We start from the raw sequence: 22,865 nt of genomic DNA on the forward strand, positions 1-22,865 counted from the left end.
TTTTAACTTAGGGGGAGATTTTGACAACTCTCAACTAAGTCTCTGATTATATGAATATCTTAAAAATGTCATCGACTCTATTGAACTATAAAATTGGTCTCATATTTAATCACTCACTATCAATTTAGTCTTTATATTTTAACAATTTATTGTTAATTCGGTCTCTTATTTATCCATTTGTCATCAATTTAGTCTCTAACATATTGTTTGAATGATTAGTATGACTAAAATTTAAGAGTCAAAGAATTTTTTAAAATATTCATAAAGTCATAGACCTATTTGAGAGCGAGCTACAAAATCAAAGATTTGAGGACAATATTTTTCATATATAATTATTATAGTAAGTCTTATAAAAAATAATAAATAAACAAAAAAGGTAACACATAGTAGCTTTCAGATATTTTTACAAAGTTTTGATTTTGTTATTTGAGAATTTTTACATTTTGAACCTGGTGCTTCCTTCCCACCATATGAGAGAGATTAATTTGAACGTGAAAGTGCCTTTCTTTCCACTCTCTGAGTTTTAGTAAGTAATGTCCCTTCTTTTTCGTTGTTCGGACCATAAACGTGAAAGTGAGACCAATAATGAGTAGCTAGCTAGCTAGCTGGCTTTTATTTGCAAGGACGACTGCCCTGTTCACTACATTTAATGCAGATTGCAGAAACATAAAGACACCAATCAAGTATTTTCTTGCCCCACCGCAATTTAGGGACAACACTTTGATAATGTGGTGTCAATGTCACATGAACAATCACAGTGTGTCATTTGTTATCTTTTATTTTAAAAAAAATATCAAAAAGCAAAAAATCTTTGTGAAAGAGAGAAGAAAACCATTTTCACATTATGATTTGGTCAATGTCACATGACATTAACACCACAATGTCACACAAAATTTTGTCCACGAGTTAGAATCATCTCCATGTAAACTCTTCTTCATTTCTTTTATTTGAAGAAATAAAGACACAAAAAAATCGTTTTTCAAACCAAATGGTGACAGTTGGTTGGTTTAGTTTTTGTTTTATTAAATGATTGAGACCAATCAATAAATGAAGCTTTAAATCAATGATAAGACCAATCAATAAATGGTGACAGTTGGTTGGTTTAGTTTTTGGTTTAGATAGCTGTGAAGTTTGTCAATAATTTAATTTATACGGACCCTATCCCTTCTTCTTTTCTTTTGGACCATAAGTTTGTTTGTCTGATGTTGCTGTAGAACTTGAGTATCAATGACCACTGCCGGCTACTCAGATTGGAAAACAAGTTAAATAACATCTCATTTTGTTTGATCATTCTTTCTTGAACCATCAGACAATGAGATCCTGCTAGCTACTGCATGTTGGAGAAGGATCAGGAGAATTGTTCATATGGCTTGAGCATTTGCTGGAAATAAGGTAACTAACAAACAATGATATGCTTGTCTTTTTTCGTAAAAAACTGTGATTGCTCATGTCAACGTCGATTAATTGTTGACAAACACTTATTTAAGGGAATAACTTATTTTGTGTGCAGAACTTGAATATAAAGGACCATTGCCTTATTTCACTTAAATGATGGCTACTGCATATTGCAGAAACAGGTGTTATAGTGTCTGCTGCAGAACTTGAATTGGAAAACAACAATCTCATTTTGCTTGATCATTCATTCAATCATGTACAGTCTAGTTGCTGAGAACCATTTATGATGAAGTTTTTGAGAACTATTAACTAGAAATGGAGAATGAGTTGGTGAAAGTGAAACATAGAATTGATACAATTGCAGCACATCTTCCGCCTATGGTAATCTAATCTAGATATCATGCTCTTTTATCTTCTCCTTCTTACATGCAAACATAATAAATACCACTTTACTATTGCATATTTGCATTTATGAAAAGTAATATTTAAATAACAATCTCATTATGTTTTGTAAAATTGTTGGAAAGACTGTCTAGTTGTTGAACCATAATTATATTTCTACAACAGAGTTGTTACAGTAAACACTACCTTATTATGATCTTGATGATGCTAGCTACTGCATATTGGAGAATAATCTTCAACATTTGCTGAAACTTCTGGAAATAAGGTAACAAACATTCATACTTTAAAACTTTCAGTGGATATTTTAATTAATTTCTCAAGAGGAAGTATTACAAGGGTTTATAAATCACTTTTTGTGCTTTGTATTATCTTTAAGAGAAACCAACTCGAGTTGATAAGGATAGAACCAAACATAGTCTATCTATATATAAGAAATTTTTTGCTCCTGGCATATTAATTTTACTTTCCAAACTAAAGTTTAAAACCTGAAGCCTGCTTCCAAGTCAAAATCCTCAAAAATGTCCTCTAATTTCAAGCATTAAAAAAAGGGGAAATAACAGTGGATTGATACTGACTTAATTTAAAAAAAAAACTTCAAAATTTTAGAAAGCTACTGCTTTGATTAAATATAAGAGTTTGAAATCCTATCTGTACCAATATGAAAGGATTAGTTAATAAGTTGCATCTATATACATTATTAGTTACAGGATCCTATCTGTACCAATATGGCAAAACTCCAACAATTTTGTAAATGTTATTGCCTCTGCAGCTTTTGTTTGCTGCAGAACATTAATTGAAGTAATTATTACTCCTAATTATCTAGATTGAATCTTTAATATTAATTATGTTAGCTTTTGTAATGGCAGCGGAAACAATAAGTTGAAAAACAGAAAATAGAGGAAAGGAAGTGAAAGAGAAAGGGGCAATAACAATGTTCAGTTTACTGCAATATCTACCATCCCATCCATACATCTTTCTTATATAGTTATAGCCAAATACTTAGTAACGACATAGCCTATACATAGTTGATGTCGTATGACATAAACCAACTTAACTTGTGCAGAACACCTTACTTGTGCAACAAAGTATTACCAACAAAACATGTTAAAATGATTACAGACATAAGCAATACAGTAACATAAATAATAAAGTAATCGAAAAAGTTTTATTAGTCAGTTAGTCAACATATTGGATGGACTCCCTGTTTCAAATTTCTTTGATGAAAAACTTGTCATCAATTAAGCATCAATTTTCAAATAAACTGACTTCGAATGAAGAAAATCTTCCTACACACAAAAATAAAAAAAATAACAAACATATATATGCCTAACTTTGATCTATTGAAATTTATTTAGATGGCGAGTTTTCTGACTGATTTGGCGAAGCCTTATGTGGATAAACTGCTTTGTATTATGTTTAAGAGAAATTTTTATTCCAGTCATGTTGGTTTTACTTTTCAAACTGAAGCTTAAACCTTGAAGCCTGATTCCAAGTCAAAATCCTAAAAAACATTATAAGCAGTCAATTTAACCAAGTAGCCATCTAATTTCAAGCATTAACAAATGAGAAATAACAGTGGATTGATATTTCAGAAAGCTACTACATTCATTAGATGAAAGAGTCTGATATCCACCATGAAACATTGATTACTTAATAAGTTGCAACTATGCAACATGGTAAAACTATATTATGCCAAACTCCAATGATTTTCTACTTTTTTTTTTTTTTGTTACACTTTCTTAGATTTTCCATTGGTATATGATTTCCATTTTCGTTACTTTTCTACATGATCATTTTTTCATAACTTGATGGACTCCCTGTTTGAACTTTCTCACATATTTGTTTGAATAAGCTAAAAAAAATTCTTTGATGAAAAGTGTGTCATCAAATATCATTGTTCAAATAAACAGACTCTGAAGTTCATATCAACCATTTTATTTTTCAATACACACACACATATGCCTAACTTCGATCTATTCAAATTTATTTAGATGGCAAGTTTTATGAATGATTTAGCGAAGCCATATGTGGAGAAATTAATAAATGGGGCGATAGCAGAATCAAGTTATATATGTTGCTTCACTTGCATTGCTAAGGATTTTGAAGAAGAAAAGACTAGGTTGGAAAAAGAAAGATCAACTGTCAAGCAACGTGTTGATGTGGCAACCAGTAGAGGAGAAGTTGTTCAAGCTAATGCTCTTTCTTGGGAAGAAGAAGCTGATAATCTCATTCAAGAAGACACCAAAACAAAACAAAGATGTCTTTTTGGATTTTGTCCCCATATCATATGGCGATATAAAAGAGGAAAGGAACTGACAAATAAGAAGGAGCAAATGAAAAGATTAATTGAAACTGGAAAGCAACTTTCAATTGGACTCCCTGCTCGTCTTCCAGATGTTGAACGTTATTCATCCCAACACTATATTCCTTTTAAAAGTAGAGAATCCAAATACAAAGAGCTTTTGGATGCATTGAAAGATGACAACAATTATGTAATCGGATTGAAAGGGATGGGGGGCACAGGAAAAACTACATTGGCCAAAGAAGTTGGTAAGGAACTTAAGCAGTCCAATCAATTTACTCAAATCATCGACACGACAGTGTCATTTTCTCCTGATATCAAAAAGATTCAGGATGATATTGCTGGACCCTTGGGATTGAAATTTGATGACTGTAACGAATCAGACAGACCCAAAAAACTATGGAGCAGATTAACCAATGGTGAGAAGATTCTTCTAATACTAGATGATGTGTGGGGAGATATCAATTTTGTTGAAATAGGGATTCCAGATAGTGACAATCATAAAGGATGTAGTATTCTTGTAACCACTCGCAATCACTTGGTGTGCAACAGATTAAGATGCAGTAAGACAATTCAACTGGATCTCTTATCTGAAGAGGACGCATGGATAATGTTCAAAAGGCATTCTGGTCTAAGTGAAATTTCAACTAAAAATTTGCTTGACAAGGGCCGTAAAATTGCAAATGAATGCAAAAGGTTACCGATTGCAATTGCTGCTATCGCCAGTAGTTTGAATGGCATACAACGTCCGGAAGAGTGGGAATGGGCCTTAAAATCCTTGAAGAAACATACGCCAATGCCTGATGTTGATGATGATCTATATAAAATTTATAAATGCTTGAAGTTTAGCTATGATTATATGAAGAATGAGAAGGCGAAGAAACTGTTCCTCTTGTGTTCTGTATTTCAAGAAGATGAAAAAATACCTACCGAAAGGTTAACCAGACTTGGCATCGGAGGAGGCCTTTTTGGGGACGATTTTGTCAGCTACGAAGATGCTCGAACTCAAGTTGTTATATCCAAAAATAAACTCCTAGATTCTTGTTTGTTGTTGGAGGCCGATCAAAACAGAGTGAAAATGCATGACCTGGTTCGTGATGCAGCCCAATGGATAGCGAACAAAAAGATTCAAACGGTGAAGTTGTATGATAAAAATCAAAAGGCGGTCGTTGAAAGGGAGACAAATATTAAATATTTGTTATGTGAATGCAAGCCCAAGGATGTGTTTTCCTTTAAGCTTGATGGTTCCAAGCTTGAGATTCTAATTGTCACTGTGCATAAGGATGAAGACTGTCACGATGTGAAAATCGAAGTCCTGAACTCATTTTTTGAAAATATTACGGGGCTTCGAGTTTTTCATGTAATCTGTTATCGTTTTCCTCAACTTGATCTATCATTACCTCAGTCAATTCAGTCGTTGAAGAATATTCGATCTCTTCTCTTTGATGATGTCAATTTGGGTGACATCTCTATTTTGGGAAACCTGCAAAGCCTTGAGACACTTGATTTCGATCATTGTAAAATTGATGAATTGCCTCATGGAATCACAAAACTAGAGAAACTGAAATTATTGAACTTGGAAGATTGTGGAATTGCAAGGAATAATCCTTTTGAAGTGATTGAAGGATGCTCATCACTTGAAGAGTTGTATTTCAAAGGTAGCTTTAATGATTTTTGCAAAGAAATAACTTTCCCTAAATTACGAAGGTTTAATATTGATGAATATTCGAGATCAATGTACGGATCATCATCAAAGTGTGTGTCTGTTGTATTCAAAGATAAGTTTTTCCTATCTGAAACAACACTCAAGTATTGTATGCAAGAAGCAGAGGTTCTTAGACTAAGAAGAATCGAGGGGGAATGGAAAAACATCATACCTGAGATTGTTCCCATGGATCAAGGTATGAATGATATAGTTGTGCTTCATTTGAGATCCATTTCACAATTACAGTGCCTCATTGACAGTAAGCATACTCAAGTATCAAAAGTCTTCTCGAAGTTGGTTGTACTAAAGCTCGAAGGAATGGATAATTTGGAAGAATTGTTCAATGGTCCTCTTTCCTTTGACTCTCTGAGCAGTTTAGAGGAGCTGTACATCAAGGATTGTAAACATTTGAAAAGCTTATTTAAGTGCAACATAAACCTATTCAATCTAAAGAGTGTGTCCTTGGAAGGATGCCCGATGTTGATCTCCCTATTTCAAATAATTGATGATGGCAGGAGTTGTGACTCAATGTTTCAGAAACTGGAAGTTCTTATTATTAAGAAATGTCCAGAACTTGAATTTATACTTCCGTTTCTCAAAGCTCATGATCTTCCAGCTCTAAAATCCATCACAATAGAAAGGTGTGATAAGCTGAAACTGAAATACATATTTGGCCAAGATGTCCAGATTGGTTCCCTCAAAGAATTGGAGCTTGGTGACATACCGAATTTCATCGACATTTTCCCAGAATGTAATGGTACAATTTCTTTGTCCATTAAGAAGCCATCTTCCATTTCTGGAGATGCTTCCGAGCCACAAGAACAAGCAGAACCAATCAAATGCAATATATATTGTTGTGGTAAAAAATATGGGCACAGATTGAGGAGTACCACAAGGACTAAAACCCCATTGGTTTCTAAGGATCAACCGCAGGACAATTTAATGGTAACCCTCTTACCTTCTATTTCTTCTGTGATGTTATTTTTTGTAATTTTTTAATACATATCATTAATCTCTGAAGCAAGGGGGTACATGTACGGTGCTTAGGTACTTCATTTTAGTTCATTATTCTATTTTGAGTGAAAATTGTGACTTTCTCTTGTTTATTAAGGCTTAAATATGCTTTTAGTCCCTGCACTTTCATCAGATTTTGGCATTGGTCCCTGCACTTTTTTTCGTTTGGAATTGGTCCCTGCACTTTGTAAAAATATTGGTATTGGTCCCTCTGTTAACTTTCTGTTAAAAAAAAACACAAAACTATTGGTATTGGTCCCTGCACTTTGTAAAAATATTGGTATTGGTCCCTGCACTATGTAAAAATATTGGTATTAGTGCCACGTGGCACTCCGTTAGTTTTGTGTTTTTTTTTAACAGAAAGTTAACAAATGGACCAATACCCATATTTTTACAAAGTGCAGGGACCAATGCCAAACAAAAAAAAGTGCAGGGACTAAAGCCAAAATCTGATGAAAGTGCAGGGACCAATGACTCATTTAAACGTACAATTTATTATTTGAGAAAAATATATTTTTAAATTCATTTTACTAGACATCCTATGCTTGAAGATTACTATTAATGTACATTTTTTATCTGGGTAGAAATAAGAGATTGTTTAACTTCTATTTTTATTTGGATTGGATGACATGATTGCAGAAATCAAATTCATATTGCCTTAACATATGGGAACGTGCTCAATGTCTTTCAATACCATCATATATCTTGTGCAATATTAAAGAGATTACACTGTCGAATATTTCGAAGATGAAATCAGTATTTATCCTATCTATGGCTCCAAGAATGTTGTTGGAGTCATTGACAATCAGTAAGTGTGATGAATTGAAACACATTATAATAGACACTGGAGATCACGATAGCACTGGTGGCAATAACTGGGGAATAACTGTCTTCCCAAATTTAAGAAAAGTCATTGTTGAAGATTGTGAGAAATTGGAATATATAATTGGACACTTCACTGATGATCATCAAAACCACACTGAGATTCATCTTCATCTTCCAGTATTGGAGACCTTCCTTCTTCGTAATCTGCCAAGTTTAGTCAGCATGTGTCCCAAACAATATCACACAACATTTCCACCTTTGAAACAACTTGAACTCAATAACTGCGGGGACGGTAAAATCATCAAGGTATCCCTATTTTGTATATCTTTGTTATTTGTGAATCTAAACTTGATAATTTTAAGTCATCATATATTTTTAAATGATTTTTTTTTAATAAAAAGTTCCCCCACATAAGTTTCTCTATTTTTGTTACTTATTATATTTTGATGTTTAAAAAGTTTATATTTCATTCATCTTATGCTAAACAAAAATTGTGGAGCAACATTGAATAATGTTCAAATCATGCCTGTAAAAAACATAAAAAAAATTCAAATTCAAAAGATGATTAAACATGTTTGGTTTCATCATAAACCGTTTATAGGATAATTTTGTAAGAATTGTAAAATGCGGTTTATTTATGTTGGGGACAAAAAAACGAAACAATAATTTTATGTGAACTAAAAATATGTTTAATTTTTTTAAACAAGTACATTTTTTAGGGTGTCTAATATGAACCTCTTAAATTTTGTTCAAAGGTGGGTTGCCATATTTAGTAGACAATGACATTTATATTAATAAAATATGAAGAACAAAAAACTATTTTATTATAATTTACCAAAAAAAGTAGGGTCCACCTTTGGATGATCCATATTAGATTTTAGAAAAAATAGGAGTAAATAGGCAAAAACCCCCCTGAAATTGTAACTTTCATCAAAAATAGGGCAATTGACTAACGTTTGACAATTTCAGGGGGGGTTTTTGCCTATTTACTCGAAAAAATAGTGGGTTGATCTTCGTGAAAACACTCAAGTGAAAGACCATGATCATGACAATTAGCTATTGTGATATTCCAATGACACACAAGGCTTGTAACATCTTGTAGGAACATAAAAGCTAAAATTTCCCATGTCACTTGGATTCAGAACAGTGAACTCACTAGGAGGAACATCTTGATCAATTCCAAACTGCATTCCTACCCTATATGGCATATACTTCTCAACACAATCCAAACCAACAAGCTCATCAACACAAAAACACACTTCAATTCTTCTGCCAAATGATAATTTGAACCATCAACATATTGTTCATTTTCTTTGTAATGTCCACAGAACCAATTTTTTAAATCAAGGGGGGTATTTAAAGGTGGATGATTCAAATCAAGGGGGGTAATGTGACACAAAGTCCCTATTTTGAGGGGGTATTTGCTACATAAGTTTTAAATTTCAGGAGGGTATTTGTGTATAAGTGTTAAATTTGAGGGGGGTATTTGCTTATTTTTATTATCACACAGATTTTAGACAAAAAAAAAAGCAAAAAAAAAAAAAAAGAATTCAATTACCCCCTGTGACGTGGCATAATGTTCAGTCAACATGGAGGTGCCACGTGAACATTTAACTGCCACGTCATAGAGGTTAACATCCAAAACAGACGGAAGGGGGTAATTGACTAACGTTTGACAATTTCAAGGGTTTTTTTTAAGTTTCTTAAAAATCAAGGGGTTTTTGACGAAAGTTACAATTTCAGGGGGGTTTTTGCCTATTTACTCGAAATAATAGTGGGTTGATCTTCGTGAAAACACTTAAGTGAAAGACCATGATCATGACAATTAGCTACTATCATTAGATTGTGTGTTGTGAGTCCCCACACACTTCACATTTACTCTTCATTGGCTAGTAGTTTGTCAAATTGAAGTCATGACGTAACATGTGTTTTAATTTTAGGTTTAAATGTGTAATTGGTCCCTGCACTTTCAACAGATTTTGGCATTGGTCCCTGCACTTTTTTTTGTTTGGCATTGGTCCCTGCACTATGTAAAAATATTGGCATTGGTCCTTGTACTTTTTTTTGTTTGGCATTGGTCCCTGCACTTTGTAAAAATATTGGTATTGGTCCCTGCACTTTGGAAAAATATTGGTATTGGTCCCAATCATTTCATGCCACGTGGCACCAATACCAATATTTTTTCAAAGTGCAGGGACCAATACCAATATTTTTACAAAGTGCAGGGACCAATGCCAAACAAAAAAAAGTGCAGGGACCAATGCCAATATTTTTACAAAGTGCAGGGACCAATGCCAAACAAAAAAAAGTGCAGGGACCAATGCCAAAATCTGTTAAAAGTGCAGGGACCAATTACACATTTAAACCAAACTTTAAAGCGACATGTTCCCACTATTTTGGCTTGTAGGAGGAACTTGTCGTTGCCCATCATGTTTTGTTAGCCTTCTTTTTTTGGATTTGCATTTGTTGTTGGAAAATTGCTTTTTTGACATAGAATACTTCCAATTGACACAAGTAAATGACCAAAATACCCTCAGTGGTAGTTAACTACCGTTGGGAAATACGCCGGCAGTTAACTGCCGCTCACACCAGTTACCGACAAACTGCAGTCTGCACTTGATTTTTCCCAGGAAATGTGTCCTGTTTTACCTGTAATTTCAAACGGCAATTCCGGAGGAAATCAAACCGAAACAACAACATCCAGCAATCATAAACATCAACATTTTATAGTTTATCAATTATTCGGTTACATTACACCAAACCGATAATGCGTTAACGTTTAACAATTGATTGAAATTCATCAAATTTTCCACATTATGCAAAACATTACACGTAATGTACATTAATTACTAATAAATGTGAAACTCAAATATATTGATATACATATAAATAGTTAAAGGTTAGTTACATATCATCCAAAAAATTGGTCATTACATTATATTTCGAAGATGAAATCAGTATTCATCCTATCCGTTGCTCCAAGAATGTTGTTGGAGACTTTGTGGATTAGCAACTGTGATGAATTGAGGCACATTATAACAATAGACATTGGAGATCATCATGAAAGCACTAGTGGCAATAACTGGGGCATAGTCTTCCCAAAATTAAGAAAGGTCAAAGTAAGATTGTGAGAAATTGGAATACATAATTGGACACTTCACTGATGATCATCAAAACCACACTGAGATTCATCTTCATCTTCCAGCATTGGAAGGTCTCCAACAATATCACACAATATTTCCACCTTTGAAAGAACTTAAACTCAATAACTCCGGGGACGGTAGAATCATCAAGGTATCCCTATTTTGTATATCTTTGTCATTTGTGAATCTAAATTTGATGATTTTAAGTCATCAAATATTTTTAAATGATTTTTTTTTTTTTATAAAAAAGTTGCTCCACATAAGTTTCCCTATTTTTGTTACTTTTTATATTTTGATGTTTAAAAAGTTTATATTTCATTCATCTTATGATAAACAAAAATTGTGGAGCAACATTGAATAATGTTCAAATCATGCCTGTAAAAAACATTAAAAAAATTAAAATTCAAAAGATGATTAAACATGTTTGGTTTCATCACAAACTGTTTGTAGGATAGTTTTGTAAGAATTGAAAAATGCGGTTTTTTTATGATGGGGACAAAAAACAAAACAATAATTTTATGTTACCTAAAAACATGTTTAATTTTTTTAAACAAGTACATTTTTTAGGGTGTCTCTAATATGAACCTCTTAAATTTGGTTCAAAGGTGGCTTACCATATTTAGTAAACAATGACATTTATACCGATAAAATATGAAGAGGTTCATATTCCTCTGATGTTGGACGGAAGATGGTGTGAGGAATAGAGTGAAAGAAGTCTTCTACATATGAATAATTTTTAGGTGTGAAAACTAAGTATATTTTTTTAGGGAAAAAAACTAAGTATTATATTACAGGAATTGAATGATGTACAACCACTAATGTGTTTATATAGTAAATTTTAAACTTACTATACTTCAATGAAATGACAAGGAAGAAAATAAAAGCTAAGAATAGTTATCTATAAAAGTTGAGCTCTATGAAGTTTTAAGAATTCAAATTTATTCATAATTGACACTAAACTAAATAGATTATCAATATTTTTTTTAATATCATCTCTCTTTGAATCAAACAAAATTGTTTGACGTAGTCAAATAATATATTAATGGGCTAGCTACATATAAAAACTATGTTAATTATTCAAGATTTTTTTCTTTTGGGGGTAACCAATGATACCAATTGTTATGAAGCCCTTCGTCCTAGTCTACATCTTATACGAAAATGTGAATGTGGGGGTTGATTCAATGGAGGAACATATGAAAGAAGAGGATAGGATTTTTTTTTTTTAACGAATGGAGGAAGGATAACAGATTGAAAAACAAAAGGGTTGGAGTATTGAAAATTAAATAACAATATTAATTAAATTAAATAATGTAGTACTTTCTTTTGGTTACATTATAATGTAATAATTTAATCCATAGCCTTTTATCATCTCTATTGTACTTACAGTACTTTGTTATTCTTATTTTATGCATTGTGTTTATTTCCCATTCATTTATTGCAGGAATTGAGTGGGAATGTGGATCATTTTCTCGCTTTGGAGAGACTCATGGTAAAGAATAACTCCAAAGTAGAAAGTATCATTTGTCTGAATGAAATAAATGAACAACAAATGAACTTAGCTTTGAAAGACATTGATTTGGATGTTCTGTCTATGATGACATGCCTTTTTGTGGGTCCCAAAAATTCGTTCTCTCTCCAAAACCTTTCATGGTTGAGAATCAAGGGATGTGAAAAATTGAAAATTGTATTCTCCACTTCTATAATAAGGTGGCTACCACAATTGTATTATATGAGAATTGAAGAGTGCAATGAGTTGAAGCATATTATTGAAGATGATTTGGAGAATAAAAAATCCTCAATTTTTATGTCTACAACAAAGACATGCTTCCCAAGGCTAAGAAGACTTACTGTAGTAAAGTGCAACAAGTTGAAATATGTCTTTCCAATCCCCATATGTAAAGAGCTTCCTCAGTTAGAGGCTCTAATGATAAGAGAAGCAGATGAGCTAGAGGAAATATTTGCAAGTGAAGGTGATGATCACAAAGTGGAGATTCCAAATCTAAAACTTGTAATATTTGAAAATCTACCAAGCCTCTGCCATGACCAGGGAATTCAATTTCAAGCTGTAAAATATCGTTTCATACAGCATTGTCAAAAACTATCTCTGGCTTCAGCATCAACACCAGACTTCCAAAATGATATTTCTGCTTCAGATTTTGACTACGGTACAGACTCTATCCAATATATTTTTAAAAACTATTACATGTTGGCCGTAAATAATTACATATCATGCATTAGTATTGTTAAAGGATAAAAACAATTGAATCTTCAAAAGTAGCGATATCACGTATGCATGCATAAGTATTTCTAAAACGCAAGGGATCGTGTAGTGACCTATCGAATAGAAGCTTTAATTTTATGTAAAATTTAATTATTATGTAGATAGATAAACAATATTGTGCATGTTTAAACTTAAAAATGATGATATACAATTGAAAGCGGAAGTTTTTATTTTATTATGCTTGAGTTACTATATAAGGATGTTAATCTCTATTATGCTTTGCTGTAGATCTGGAATTGCTTCGCTATTGGAAGACTATGTTTCAACAATTACAAAGAGAGACCAAAGGCCACGATAGTGGTAATGAAAATCCTAGTCCACAAACCACGAAAGATTTTGCGGTTGGGATTGAAGTTCAAACAACATTGGAACACAAGTTGACTTCTCCACAGGTAAATACTATTAAATATTTTGAGGTTAGGATTGAAGTCCAGAAATCCTATACTTACCACTTCTGAATCCAATCACAATGACAATATATTTGAATCAAGCATGCTATTCTTTTGTGCAGATAAAAATGAAAGAAACACCAGAGACGGAGCATGAACTTATTGAAAATGTTCCTGATTTAGAAATACCAACAAACTTAAAAGTGATTTCTAGGCCATGTTGAATTGAGTTAGATATTTAATTGATGCAATTAATAGCTGAAGATCATTAATGCTTATGTTCTTGTTACAGGAGTTGATGAATGAACAATCAATGGACCAACAACGTTCACTTGGAGAAACTGATACTGCCGTCAAACCCTCTCAGGTAAATCATGTGTTGTAAAATGCCATCAATTTGTGTTTTGGAAGAACAGAGAAATCGTGACACGATTTCATAAGCGTTTCACGATTTTGGTAGTGCCGTGAACATGTTTTGCAGGGTGTCCAATCGTGACACGATTTTGGGAAAACGTGACACGATTTTCAGCTTGCTGGGCAAGTTTTGAGGATAAGGTTGGTCGTACCTTGGGTCGTACGCACCAAACGTGTCACGATTTGGGAAAACGTGACACGATTTTGACGGTTGCAGAGTACTATTTAAGTGTTCTTTGCAGATTTTGAAGGTGAGCTTGAAGAGAGAGAAACTTGGATTACAAAGGAGGTAACTTTAGGGTTGAGTGTCTTTGTAGTGAGGATCTCTTGGGTTGGGAAACATTGTAAACACCTTGGGTAGTGAGATTTCACCATTGGAAGGATCAAAAGCTTCCTTTTGTGTTTTCTCTTAGGATTCATTGTGAGTGTGGGTGACATGAAAATGGGTAGAAATTAGGTCTTGTTCTTTTGTGAGCTTTTAAGCTAATTTCTTGTAACCCATTTGTATCACTTTCATCTTAGTGGATTGGAGGGCTGCTCTCTCCCCCAGAGTAGGTCATATTGGACCGAACTGGGTTACCATCTTGGTGTGTTTGTTCCTTTCTTTCATTACTTATCTTTATTGCTTTGATTATGCTTGTGGTGTTGCTCTACACTTAGATTTAGATCTGTTTTTGTTGTTGTTGCTTGGAGACACTTTATCTATTTATTACCACTTCCTTTGCTCCACACATCTTTGTTATTCATTAGTGTGATTTTGTCCGAATTCACAACATCATGTAATATTGTACCCCCGTATTAAGAATATAAAGCTCAAATATTCTGTATGTAACCAACTAATTTACATTTTCATGATGCACAATTAGCTGGAGCCCATGGGTAACAAAGAATGTAGCACCTATACAAAGAAAAAAAATGTAGCAAAAACATTGTCCACCATTTCAGTAACAAAGAATGAGCCACCTATACAAGTAGGAATTGAATTATACAACAATCTTAAACATCTTTTTAATTTTAAGCAGGTTAGTGAAATAAGGGTTGAAGAAGGAACTACATCAGCTAATGCCAAGAGAACAACAGCATCATCACAAGTGAGTTTATTTTATTTAACAAACCCTTCATATTAACTTGGTCTTTTTATTATTATTATTATTATTATTATTATTATTATTATTATTATTATTATTATTATTATTATTATTATTATTATTATTATTATTATTATTATTATTATTATTATTATTATTATTATTATTATTATTATTATTATTATTATTATTATTATTTTTTTTTTTTTTTATTATTATTATTATTATTATTATTATTATTATTATTATTATTATTATTCAATTTTCATGGAATTGGATTTGTAAGAAACAAGCTTTAAACTAATTTTGATATATCAAAACGAAAAAATTTGGAATCTACAGCTTTAGACCATTTTATCCTTAATTCATTTACCAAAAATTACACTCTTTTAATGCATGCTTTTGGTTTTTGTAAGGGTACAAAAAAAAACATCATTTAAAATTTTATCAAGACTTCATGATGATATCATCTGTTTATTTGAATTTGTGTAGGAATGTGGTGACGGCCAAATAGCCATACGATCTCCTCCCATTGCCATAGCAAATACTCTTACCACTCAGGATGTTGATATTAACATCAATGATGATCAAGGTGAAGACTCTTTGGATCAGTTTTATTTTCTAGAGTTATCTCATCACCCTTTTCTTTTTGAAGCTTAACTCTCTTCTCTCACACCTTTTGTTCAGTTTCTCTAAATGATGATGTTGTCATAAAAGTAACCTCAATTGTTGAGGAACAATTATCTAAGGATGTTGAATTTAAAGTTCCAAAATCTAAGCCCTCTCTAGTCATTCCTTCGGCTGAAGAATTTCAAACTCCTTCAATGCGATCCAAAGGTATATATTTTCTCCCTTCATTTTATCTTAAAAACTTTATTTTGTGCTAAAAAAAGGATTAATTATTCTTTCCTTTACTTTCAGGAGACCCTTCTCAAAATGTAGAAGATTTAAGTTCTTCTTTGTTTGTCAAGAGTGAGCTTGAGCAACTAGTCTCCAAGAATCATTTGGATTATGAGAACTTACCTCTCTTGACTGGTTTCCTTGTTAAAAATCCTTCTGTTCATTTAAAAGACAATTCACTGCGTAATAGATACAAGGGATGTGCCTACAACTTACTGGCTGAGCTATTAAAATTCCTTGAAACTCATAGTGTCTTGGATGTATTAGGCTCATGCCACTCTGAATTTAAGGAGCTACTACTAGATGCGCGCAACTTTGGCTTTGATAAGGATTGGTTGGATAGTGTCGAAAGGCGGGCTATGTTTCCTGATATACAAATATCTCAAGACGCCATGCAAGAATTATTAGATTCCAAGAAGCAGGCTACCAAGGAAGTTGAAGTGTTGCATTTGAAGATAGAGATTTTAAGTCAACATGTGGAGGATCTTAAGCATCAATTGACATCCTCTAAAGCCCGTTTGAACAATATAATTCAACAAGAGGCGGTTTTAGGTGCACCTATTGGCTATTAGAATATATTTTCTAGTACTTCTATTCCATCATTGCTGCTTTGTTATGCTTTTCATTGTGGGAACCTTTGTCCTTCAATATTTTTTATCCCTTGGGTGTCAAGTTTCGTCATTTCTCATCCGAAGAGAACTAAAACGTCTTATTATGTTTGTGTAGTGAAAACTATTATTGATTGTTGTATGTATGTTACATTAATGAAGTTATTTTACTGTATTCTCCATACAATTTGATTGGGAAATTATATTATGTGGTATTCTGCGATAAATCAAGCACCCAAACACCACATCACACCTGTCACTGCTCATGTTTTTGGTGAATTTGGCACATTCAAAATATTTTTACCTGAAGATGTTTAGTTTGCAGGATATTCAACATTCAATAGATTAAGATATGAGATATGCTGGTTAAATATGATGGATGAACAGAGCCTCTAGGAATCTATATTTGCTTTAATTTCTTTGCCAATGTGAATGATATGAAAACCATTTCAGAATTAAGTTGATACTTGATATAAAGAAGAGCAATCATATATATGTAACTCTAGGAATTAAATCTCATGGCGTCTACATATACATGACTGTTTGTTCAATGAACTCCTTAAATCTTATATTTTTCAATTCAATAAGGCGTCTTTGTTGACTGATTTCTATGTTAAGTATCCTTATTTTTTTAAAAGAAACATTATTGAGTAATAGATACAAGGACTATGCCTACAACTGCCTAGCTGAGCTATTGAAATTCCTTCACACTCAGTATGCTTGATGCGTTAGACTTATAGCATGTTTGGATATGAGTTTGGGAAGCTACTCCCGTGTTCCAAAGCAATGTGGACGTGTGTTTTCGCCGTGGTTTGCAAAGTTTCCAAACACATTATTAGGTGCATAAATTTGTTGATTATTATAAGATGGACGCAAATTTTCATTTAATAAGGTTTTGATTGGATGGTATCAAAAAGTGCGCTTTGTTTCTTGATTTCCAGGTCTCTCAAGATGAATTGCGAAAATTGTTAGACTCAAAACACATTTTGACTCTATAGCTGAGGATTTTAAGCATTGATCGTCTTCTGTTGAAGATGTTTCAGAGAGTATCATTCAAGTAGAGGCACGAATTGTATTGATCATATTTTACTGTTGTTATATGATATTAATTATTACATACTAGCTTGTGAGGAGGACAAGCTATGTTATTCTGAGTTTTAAGATATATGGAAATTGAGATAGTTGGAAGAATAAGTGATGCTAAAATATTATAGTTGTAACATAATGCAAAGTGATTTAGACATGTTGTCTTTTATATGCTTTATGTATTGTTTGCTTAATTTTGGGTTGAATTTGGATTCTATGCAGTAACTGCAAGACGTAATTATTGATTTTGACCGTCTGATTACAAAACAATTGTTAAGATTATTAAATAATCAAAGGTTTATTGAAGGTGTAATATGAGTCGTCGGATAATCGCAAATCGATAGGCAAGATCAATTAATTTGTATAACTGCGTGCTTTTTCTAGTGGAGTGGATCCAAATGGGTTATGCTTGATGTCTCAATGTTCAAATGAGAACTGAAGTTGAACTTTAGTAATTTGTATTTATGCTTGTTAATTAACCTTTAAAGGTTAGATGGACTTTTCATGATATATTTGATGTGTGGTAGCATGTGACCAAGTCAAATTCAATGAAGCGCTTCGTACACCAGAAGACTTGGAGTTGAAGAGGCTTTATTTAGAGGTTCACCTCCTCAGTACCCTCAAACACCAATCCATCATGCAATTCTATACTTCTTGTTCACACAGAGGCTTAACTATATGAACATGATCATGATCTCTATTCACTTGTTATTCTCCATGGAACCGTAGAGTTCATGGCATGTGTGTTCTGGAAATTAATTTGTATAACTGCGTGCTTTTTCTAGTGGAGTGGATCCAAATGGGTTATCAAGATCAATCATGTATTTTTGTACTCCACTCCATTTAGAATATAGATCTCATTAAGAGTTTCTATTATCTCATCCTCATGTTGCTACAAAAATTATGCTTTTCTAGTTTTATCAAGATGTTCTATTACACCATGGGTTGTTATTACCCACTGAATCTATTTTTTGAAATCTTCAGTCATTTAGGCTGAGTTACCATCACTCATGATTTTTAGACATTAGTATTATCCTATTGTAAGTGTTTAAGACATTCTTTCTACACATTGAACGATTCATGAAAATTATTCGTCAACACATCATATTTTGAGTAACTACAAAACCAGTGTGTTTCATTTCATTGGATCGATGCACCTAAAATTGGGGGAATGAAAAAATAAATGGCATTGGATGGAACGGGTTTTATTGTACTACATTCCATTTTATTTTATTTTTTTACGAAACCAAACCATGGAATATGGTTTTATCTCACTCCATTCTACTCTGCCATTTTCCATCAATACAAACATTATATTAGACTTTGTTTACAAGTTTGGAGGAGAAGGGCTTTTAAAAAAATTATAAGTCATTTTAAGAAGAAAAAAATTGTCATAAATTATAAGTCACTTTACAATATTAATGAATTAATGTTATTTTCGTTTTCGTATTATACCCTTAACTATCAATTACTTCTTTTTTTCAAATTCTTTAAATTAATTTTCCGATATAATTTTTTTTAAATATCAAATATATTATCAAAATGTAGATTTGTCATGACCCACCACAATTTAGTAACAAGGCTCTTCAAACTAAATCATGACCGTCGGTGGGTTTTCTTTAGACTTGGAATTATTACAAATGTGAAAGTGAGACCAATAATTGAATTTTGCTTTATATCAACAAGGATGACTAGCTAGCTGTAAAGATTGTCAATAATGGAAACATCACTTTATACTACAGTGTTGAACAAGATACAAACAAGATATTTAAATTCTTGTTCTCATCGTGGGTTATTGTTTAGATGTGTCTAGAAAGCGAGCTGAATCTTGCAACTCAATGCAGGTTGATCAGATCAATCCAAGCTTTCACTGCAGTAAATCAAAATCGAACCCATCATAGTTGAGGAATCACAATTGAGGAAACTCATCCGACCTAGACTAATTTCAGCTTTCATATAATCCACTCACCCCATTAACAAAATAAATTTAAACTTAGCCAATAAAATTGTGCTATTGAACGATTTGTGGAAAATTATTAATAAACGCATCATATTTTGAGTGATGAGAGAGGTGGATTTCTCGGATCTCATCATAATACATTAATACCCCCACAAAAAATTATAAGAAAAATTATTCATCAACACGTCAAATTGAGAAATTACAAAAACTTGTGTGTTTCATTCCATTGGATACATCTAAAATTGAGGGAATGAAAAAAATAAATGGTATTGGATGGAACGGGTTTCATTATACTCCATTTTATTTCTTTAATTTTTTTTACAAAATCAACCAATGGAATATGATTTTACCCCGCTCCGCTCCGCTCCACCATTTTCCATTGATACAAGTCTTAGGTTTTTTTATGATTTTAAAGGGGTAAAGAGAGCTTTGAAAAAAATTATAAGTCGTTTTAAGAAAGAAAAAAATTGTCATAAATTATAAATCACTTTACAATATCAATAAAATATGGGAAATGCTAACCGGTGCTCCCGGACATTGGTTAAGGATATGAAAAAGGAAATTATATAGTAGTTAATGCATTGAAATTGTGTAATTAATTTATAATAAAGTCAAAAACAGTTTTCTTTTATGGTAATAATTCCCTTTTATGGTATGCTTAACTAGTGCCCCAGGGCACCGGTTAGCCCATAAAATATTAAAAGTCATTCTGAGAAAGAAAAGATTTAATTTGCATACACGACAATGTAAGTTCCTAAAATATCTTTGGAAATACGTTTTATGATTTGATTTGTTGAACATCCTACCTTAGATGACTAAATCTATATGTTGATCTTATATTTATATTTTAAAAAGATTAAAAGATAAACATGATATACCATGTTATAAATAAAATAGTTATTCAACTTTAAAATTGCTTTACTCTCTCTCTCTCCTTTTCCTTTCTCTCTTGTGAGCCGTCACACAAACCCTAGTTTCTTCCCCTTCATCCACCAAAGAGGGGTGGTTTAGGGTCAATTTTTGACCCAAAATCACCCCTCTAACTCGTTTTTCTATTTCCCTTTTATTGAAATAAGTGATTTTCACATCTATTTCGTTTTATTTTGTGATTTCGTCGTCTTCGTGCGATGTTGGTTGTTCGTCGTCTTTGTGCGACGTTGTTTGTTTTTCTTGTTTCTCTCAGGTATTTGATCGCTTCAGATTGTCAGATCAAGTTCGATCCATTGCAGATCCAATCCATGACTTTGGCGTCATCCACGTTGCAGATCCGGAAACATGGTTATTCCGGAGATTTAAATATAGTCATATGTGTAGGCATTTGTACTTTGTCGTTTTATGCTATTAACATGGATGATGTGAGCCTGTTCATAGATTCATCCTTTTTGTTTTTAGCGAATTTGCATTATATCGATGTACTCTTTCAATTTGAATGAATGAATATCTTTTATTTTGTCAAAAAAAAATGATATACCATGTTATGATTGTACAAACCTTCCGAAGACTTGTAAATTTAATATTATGTTTCCTAAAATGTCTTATATATCACATTGTTCTTTTAATTTTTTTTTTCTTTCTGAAATATCAAATATAATATCAAAATATTGATTTTTACCTCCAAAGTCTTTTCTTCCAAAATTCAACTCGCAAAACTTCTAAAACTCAATATTTCACTTTTCAATTATTGCATCATTTTGTTATTGTATGAATCCATGTGTGTTGTATTTAGATTTCCAAAGTGTTGTATTTTGGTTTTCTAAATTCTATTTTGAAAGAGAATATTTACCGAAGTTGTTACTAGGCTGAGTCACGACCAGGACGCTCTCTTTAAGACGTTTCGTGGCATTGCCTAAAATTGTGCAAGACAGACTATTAACCACACCGCCTTTAGGATAAAAACAAGTCTAACTACAATTGTGCAGTCAACTACTGATTGTAGAAAACAGTTCGAGTATTACACCTCCAATATGGTATTAAGACCACTCTTTTAATATTGAAACCCATATGGTACTGTGACCACTCTATTATAGTGTTGAAACCACTCAAATATGGTGTTACCACACCATTCTAATTTTTAACTTCTCCAACAATGGTACTATGACCACTCAAATATGGTGTTACTACCATTCTAATTTCTTCAAGAATTGAAGAAGAATATATTTTTAAGATCATTCTTATTATACCGAAAGGAGACTATGATCTTAAGATATTATTTATTCTTAAGAGACATAAATAATTGAAAGGACTATACTCTTAAGACCATTCTTAATTCTGAAATGACAATATACCAAAAAGGGATTGTGATCTTAAGAACACTTTTAATTCCGAAGGGACAGAAAGAAAAAAAAAGATAAGGAGAAGAATAGCTCATTAACACAAGCTGGAGGGAGAAGAGAGAAAGAGTTCTCGATAAAGGGGTGGGAATAGGCCAGGCCAGACTTTGATAGGTCTGAGCTTGGCCTACAAAAAATTTTGCAAGTCTGAGCCTAGCCTATGGCCTTTCAGCCTATATTTTTGGCTTGGTCTAGCCTATTTAAAAGTCTGGCCTAGCCTGAAAACCTATTTACAGGTCTACTTCATATTAAAGTCATAAAATACCTCAAAGCCTATTTAAAAAGTGCATTATTTGAGTTTTTTTCTTGATTTTTATGTTTAATATAAATTATATTTTAATATAAATAAAAAATAAATTTTAATAATATGCATAAATAAAGCCTAAGCCTAGTCTTTTTCATAAACAGGTCAGGCTTAAACCGGAAAATTCACAACTAACTTTGCGAACTTCTAATAATGATTAAATTAATTATTTAATATTTAATTTAACATTTCTAAATAATAAAATATATATTTTTTCAACAGTGCTTACTTCGTTTACATAATTTTGCACCCCTTTAGAGGTACACCTTATTATATAAACACTACTACCTCCGTTCCTTTTTAATTGTCACATTTTGACATTTTACACAAACCAAGACAATCAATAAATGTTGCTACTATTGATACAATAATTTCTATTTTTACTATAATAACCTTATTTATTTAATATCTCATTACATATATTTCTCTCTCCACAATAATAAATAAGGGTAATATTAGTAAAAATAACATTTAATGTTGCATTGAACTATGTAAAGTGACACTTAAATAGGAACAAAAAAATTCTCCAAAAGTGACACTTAAAAAGGAACGGAGGGAGTACTAATTTATGTGTTCCATTCGATGTGAGACTTTCACGTTTTTCAATTCACACAACACTAGTTCTACCCAACATAAAAATTTGTGTTTTGTCTTTTAACTCAATTTTCACACATGTTTCAACAATGTGCCACCAAATATTTTCTTGACCCACCACACTT

General features: G+C 32.4%; 1 protein-coding gene across 3 annotated transcripts; it reads left to right on the forward strand.

Moving 5' to 3' along the window:
• Nucleotides 1–1,115: 1,115 nt before the first annotated feature.
• Nucleotides 1,116–16,693, forward strand: LOC146939331 (uncharacterized). Of its 3 annotated transcripts, none has more exons than XM_085757410.1 (13): nucleotides 1,116–1,392; nucleotides 1,572–1,776; nucleotides 1,963–2,062; nucleotides 3,789–6,749; nucleotides 7,458–7,949; nucleotides 12,228–12,951; nucleotides 13,296–13,459; nucleotides 13,579–13,659; nucleotides 13,749–13,823; nucleotides 14,893–14,961; nucleotides 15,451–15,550; nucleotides 15,646–15,795; nucleotides 15,880–16,693. In XM_085757410.1, exons 4-13 carry the CDS (start codon nucleotides 3,789–3,791, stop codon nucleotides 16,428–16,430), a joined length of 5,367 nt encoding a protein of 1,788 aa, XP_085613536.1. In that variant the 5' UTR covers nucleotides 1,116–1,392; nucleotides 1,572–1,776; nucleotides 1,963–2,062; the 3' UTR covers nucleotides 16,431–16,693. The 3 variants fall into 3 exon arrangements, with proteins under 3 accessions (XP_085613536.1, XP_085613537.1, XP_085613538.1); XM_085757411.1 differs by having other exon boundaries at nucleotides 15,676–15,795; XM_085757412.1 differs by lacking the exon at nucleotides 13,579–13,659.
• Nucleotides 16,694–22,865: the final 6,172 nt, after the last annotated feature.

The sequence above is a fragment of the Medicago sativa genome, chromosome 3 (assembly GCF_051527215.1).
Source record: "Medicago sativa cultivar Bolivia chromosome 3, Bolivia_mono, whole genome shotgun sequence".
Lineage (NCBI taxonomy): Eukaryota > Viridiplantae > Streptophyta > Magnoliopsida > Fabales > Fabaceae > Medicago > Medicago sativa.

What these genes read in the sequence shown, in the direction of transcription:
- LOC146939331 (XM_085757410.1), top strand. Translation starts at nt 3,789, where the DNA reads ATGGCAAGTTTTATGAATGATTTAGCGAAGCCATATGTGGAGAAATTA. An exon ending in TGCTTCAGATTTTGACTACG is followed by an intron (nt 12,952 to 13,295) that starts GTACAGACTCTA and finishes GCTTTGCTGTAG; the next exon opens with ATCTGGAATTGCTTCGCTAT. An exon ending in TCCTTCAATGCGATCCAAAG is followed by an intron (nt 15,796 to 15,879) that starts GTATATATTTTC and finishes CTTTACTTTCAG; the next exon opens with GAGACCCTTCTCAAAATGTA.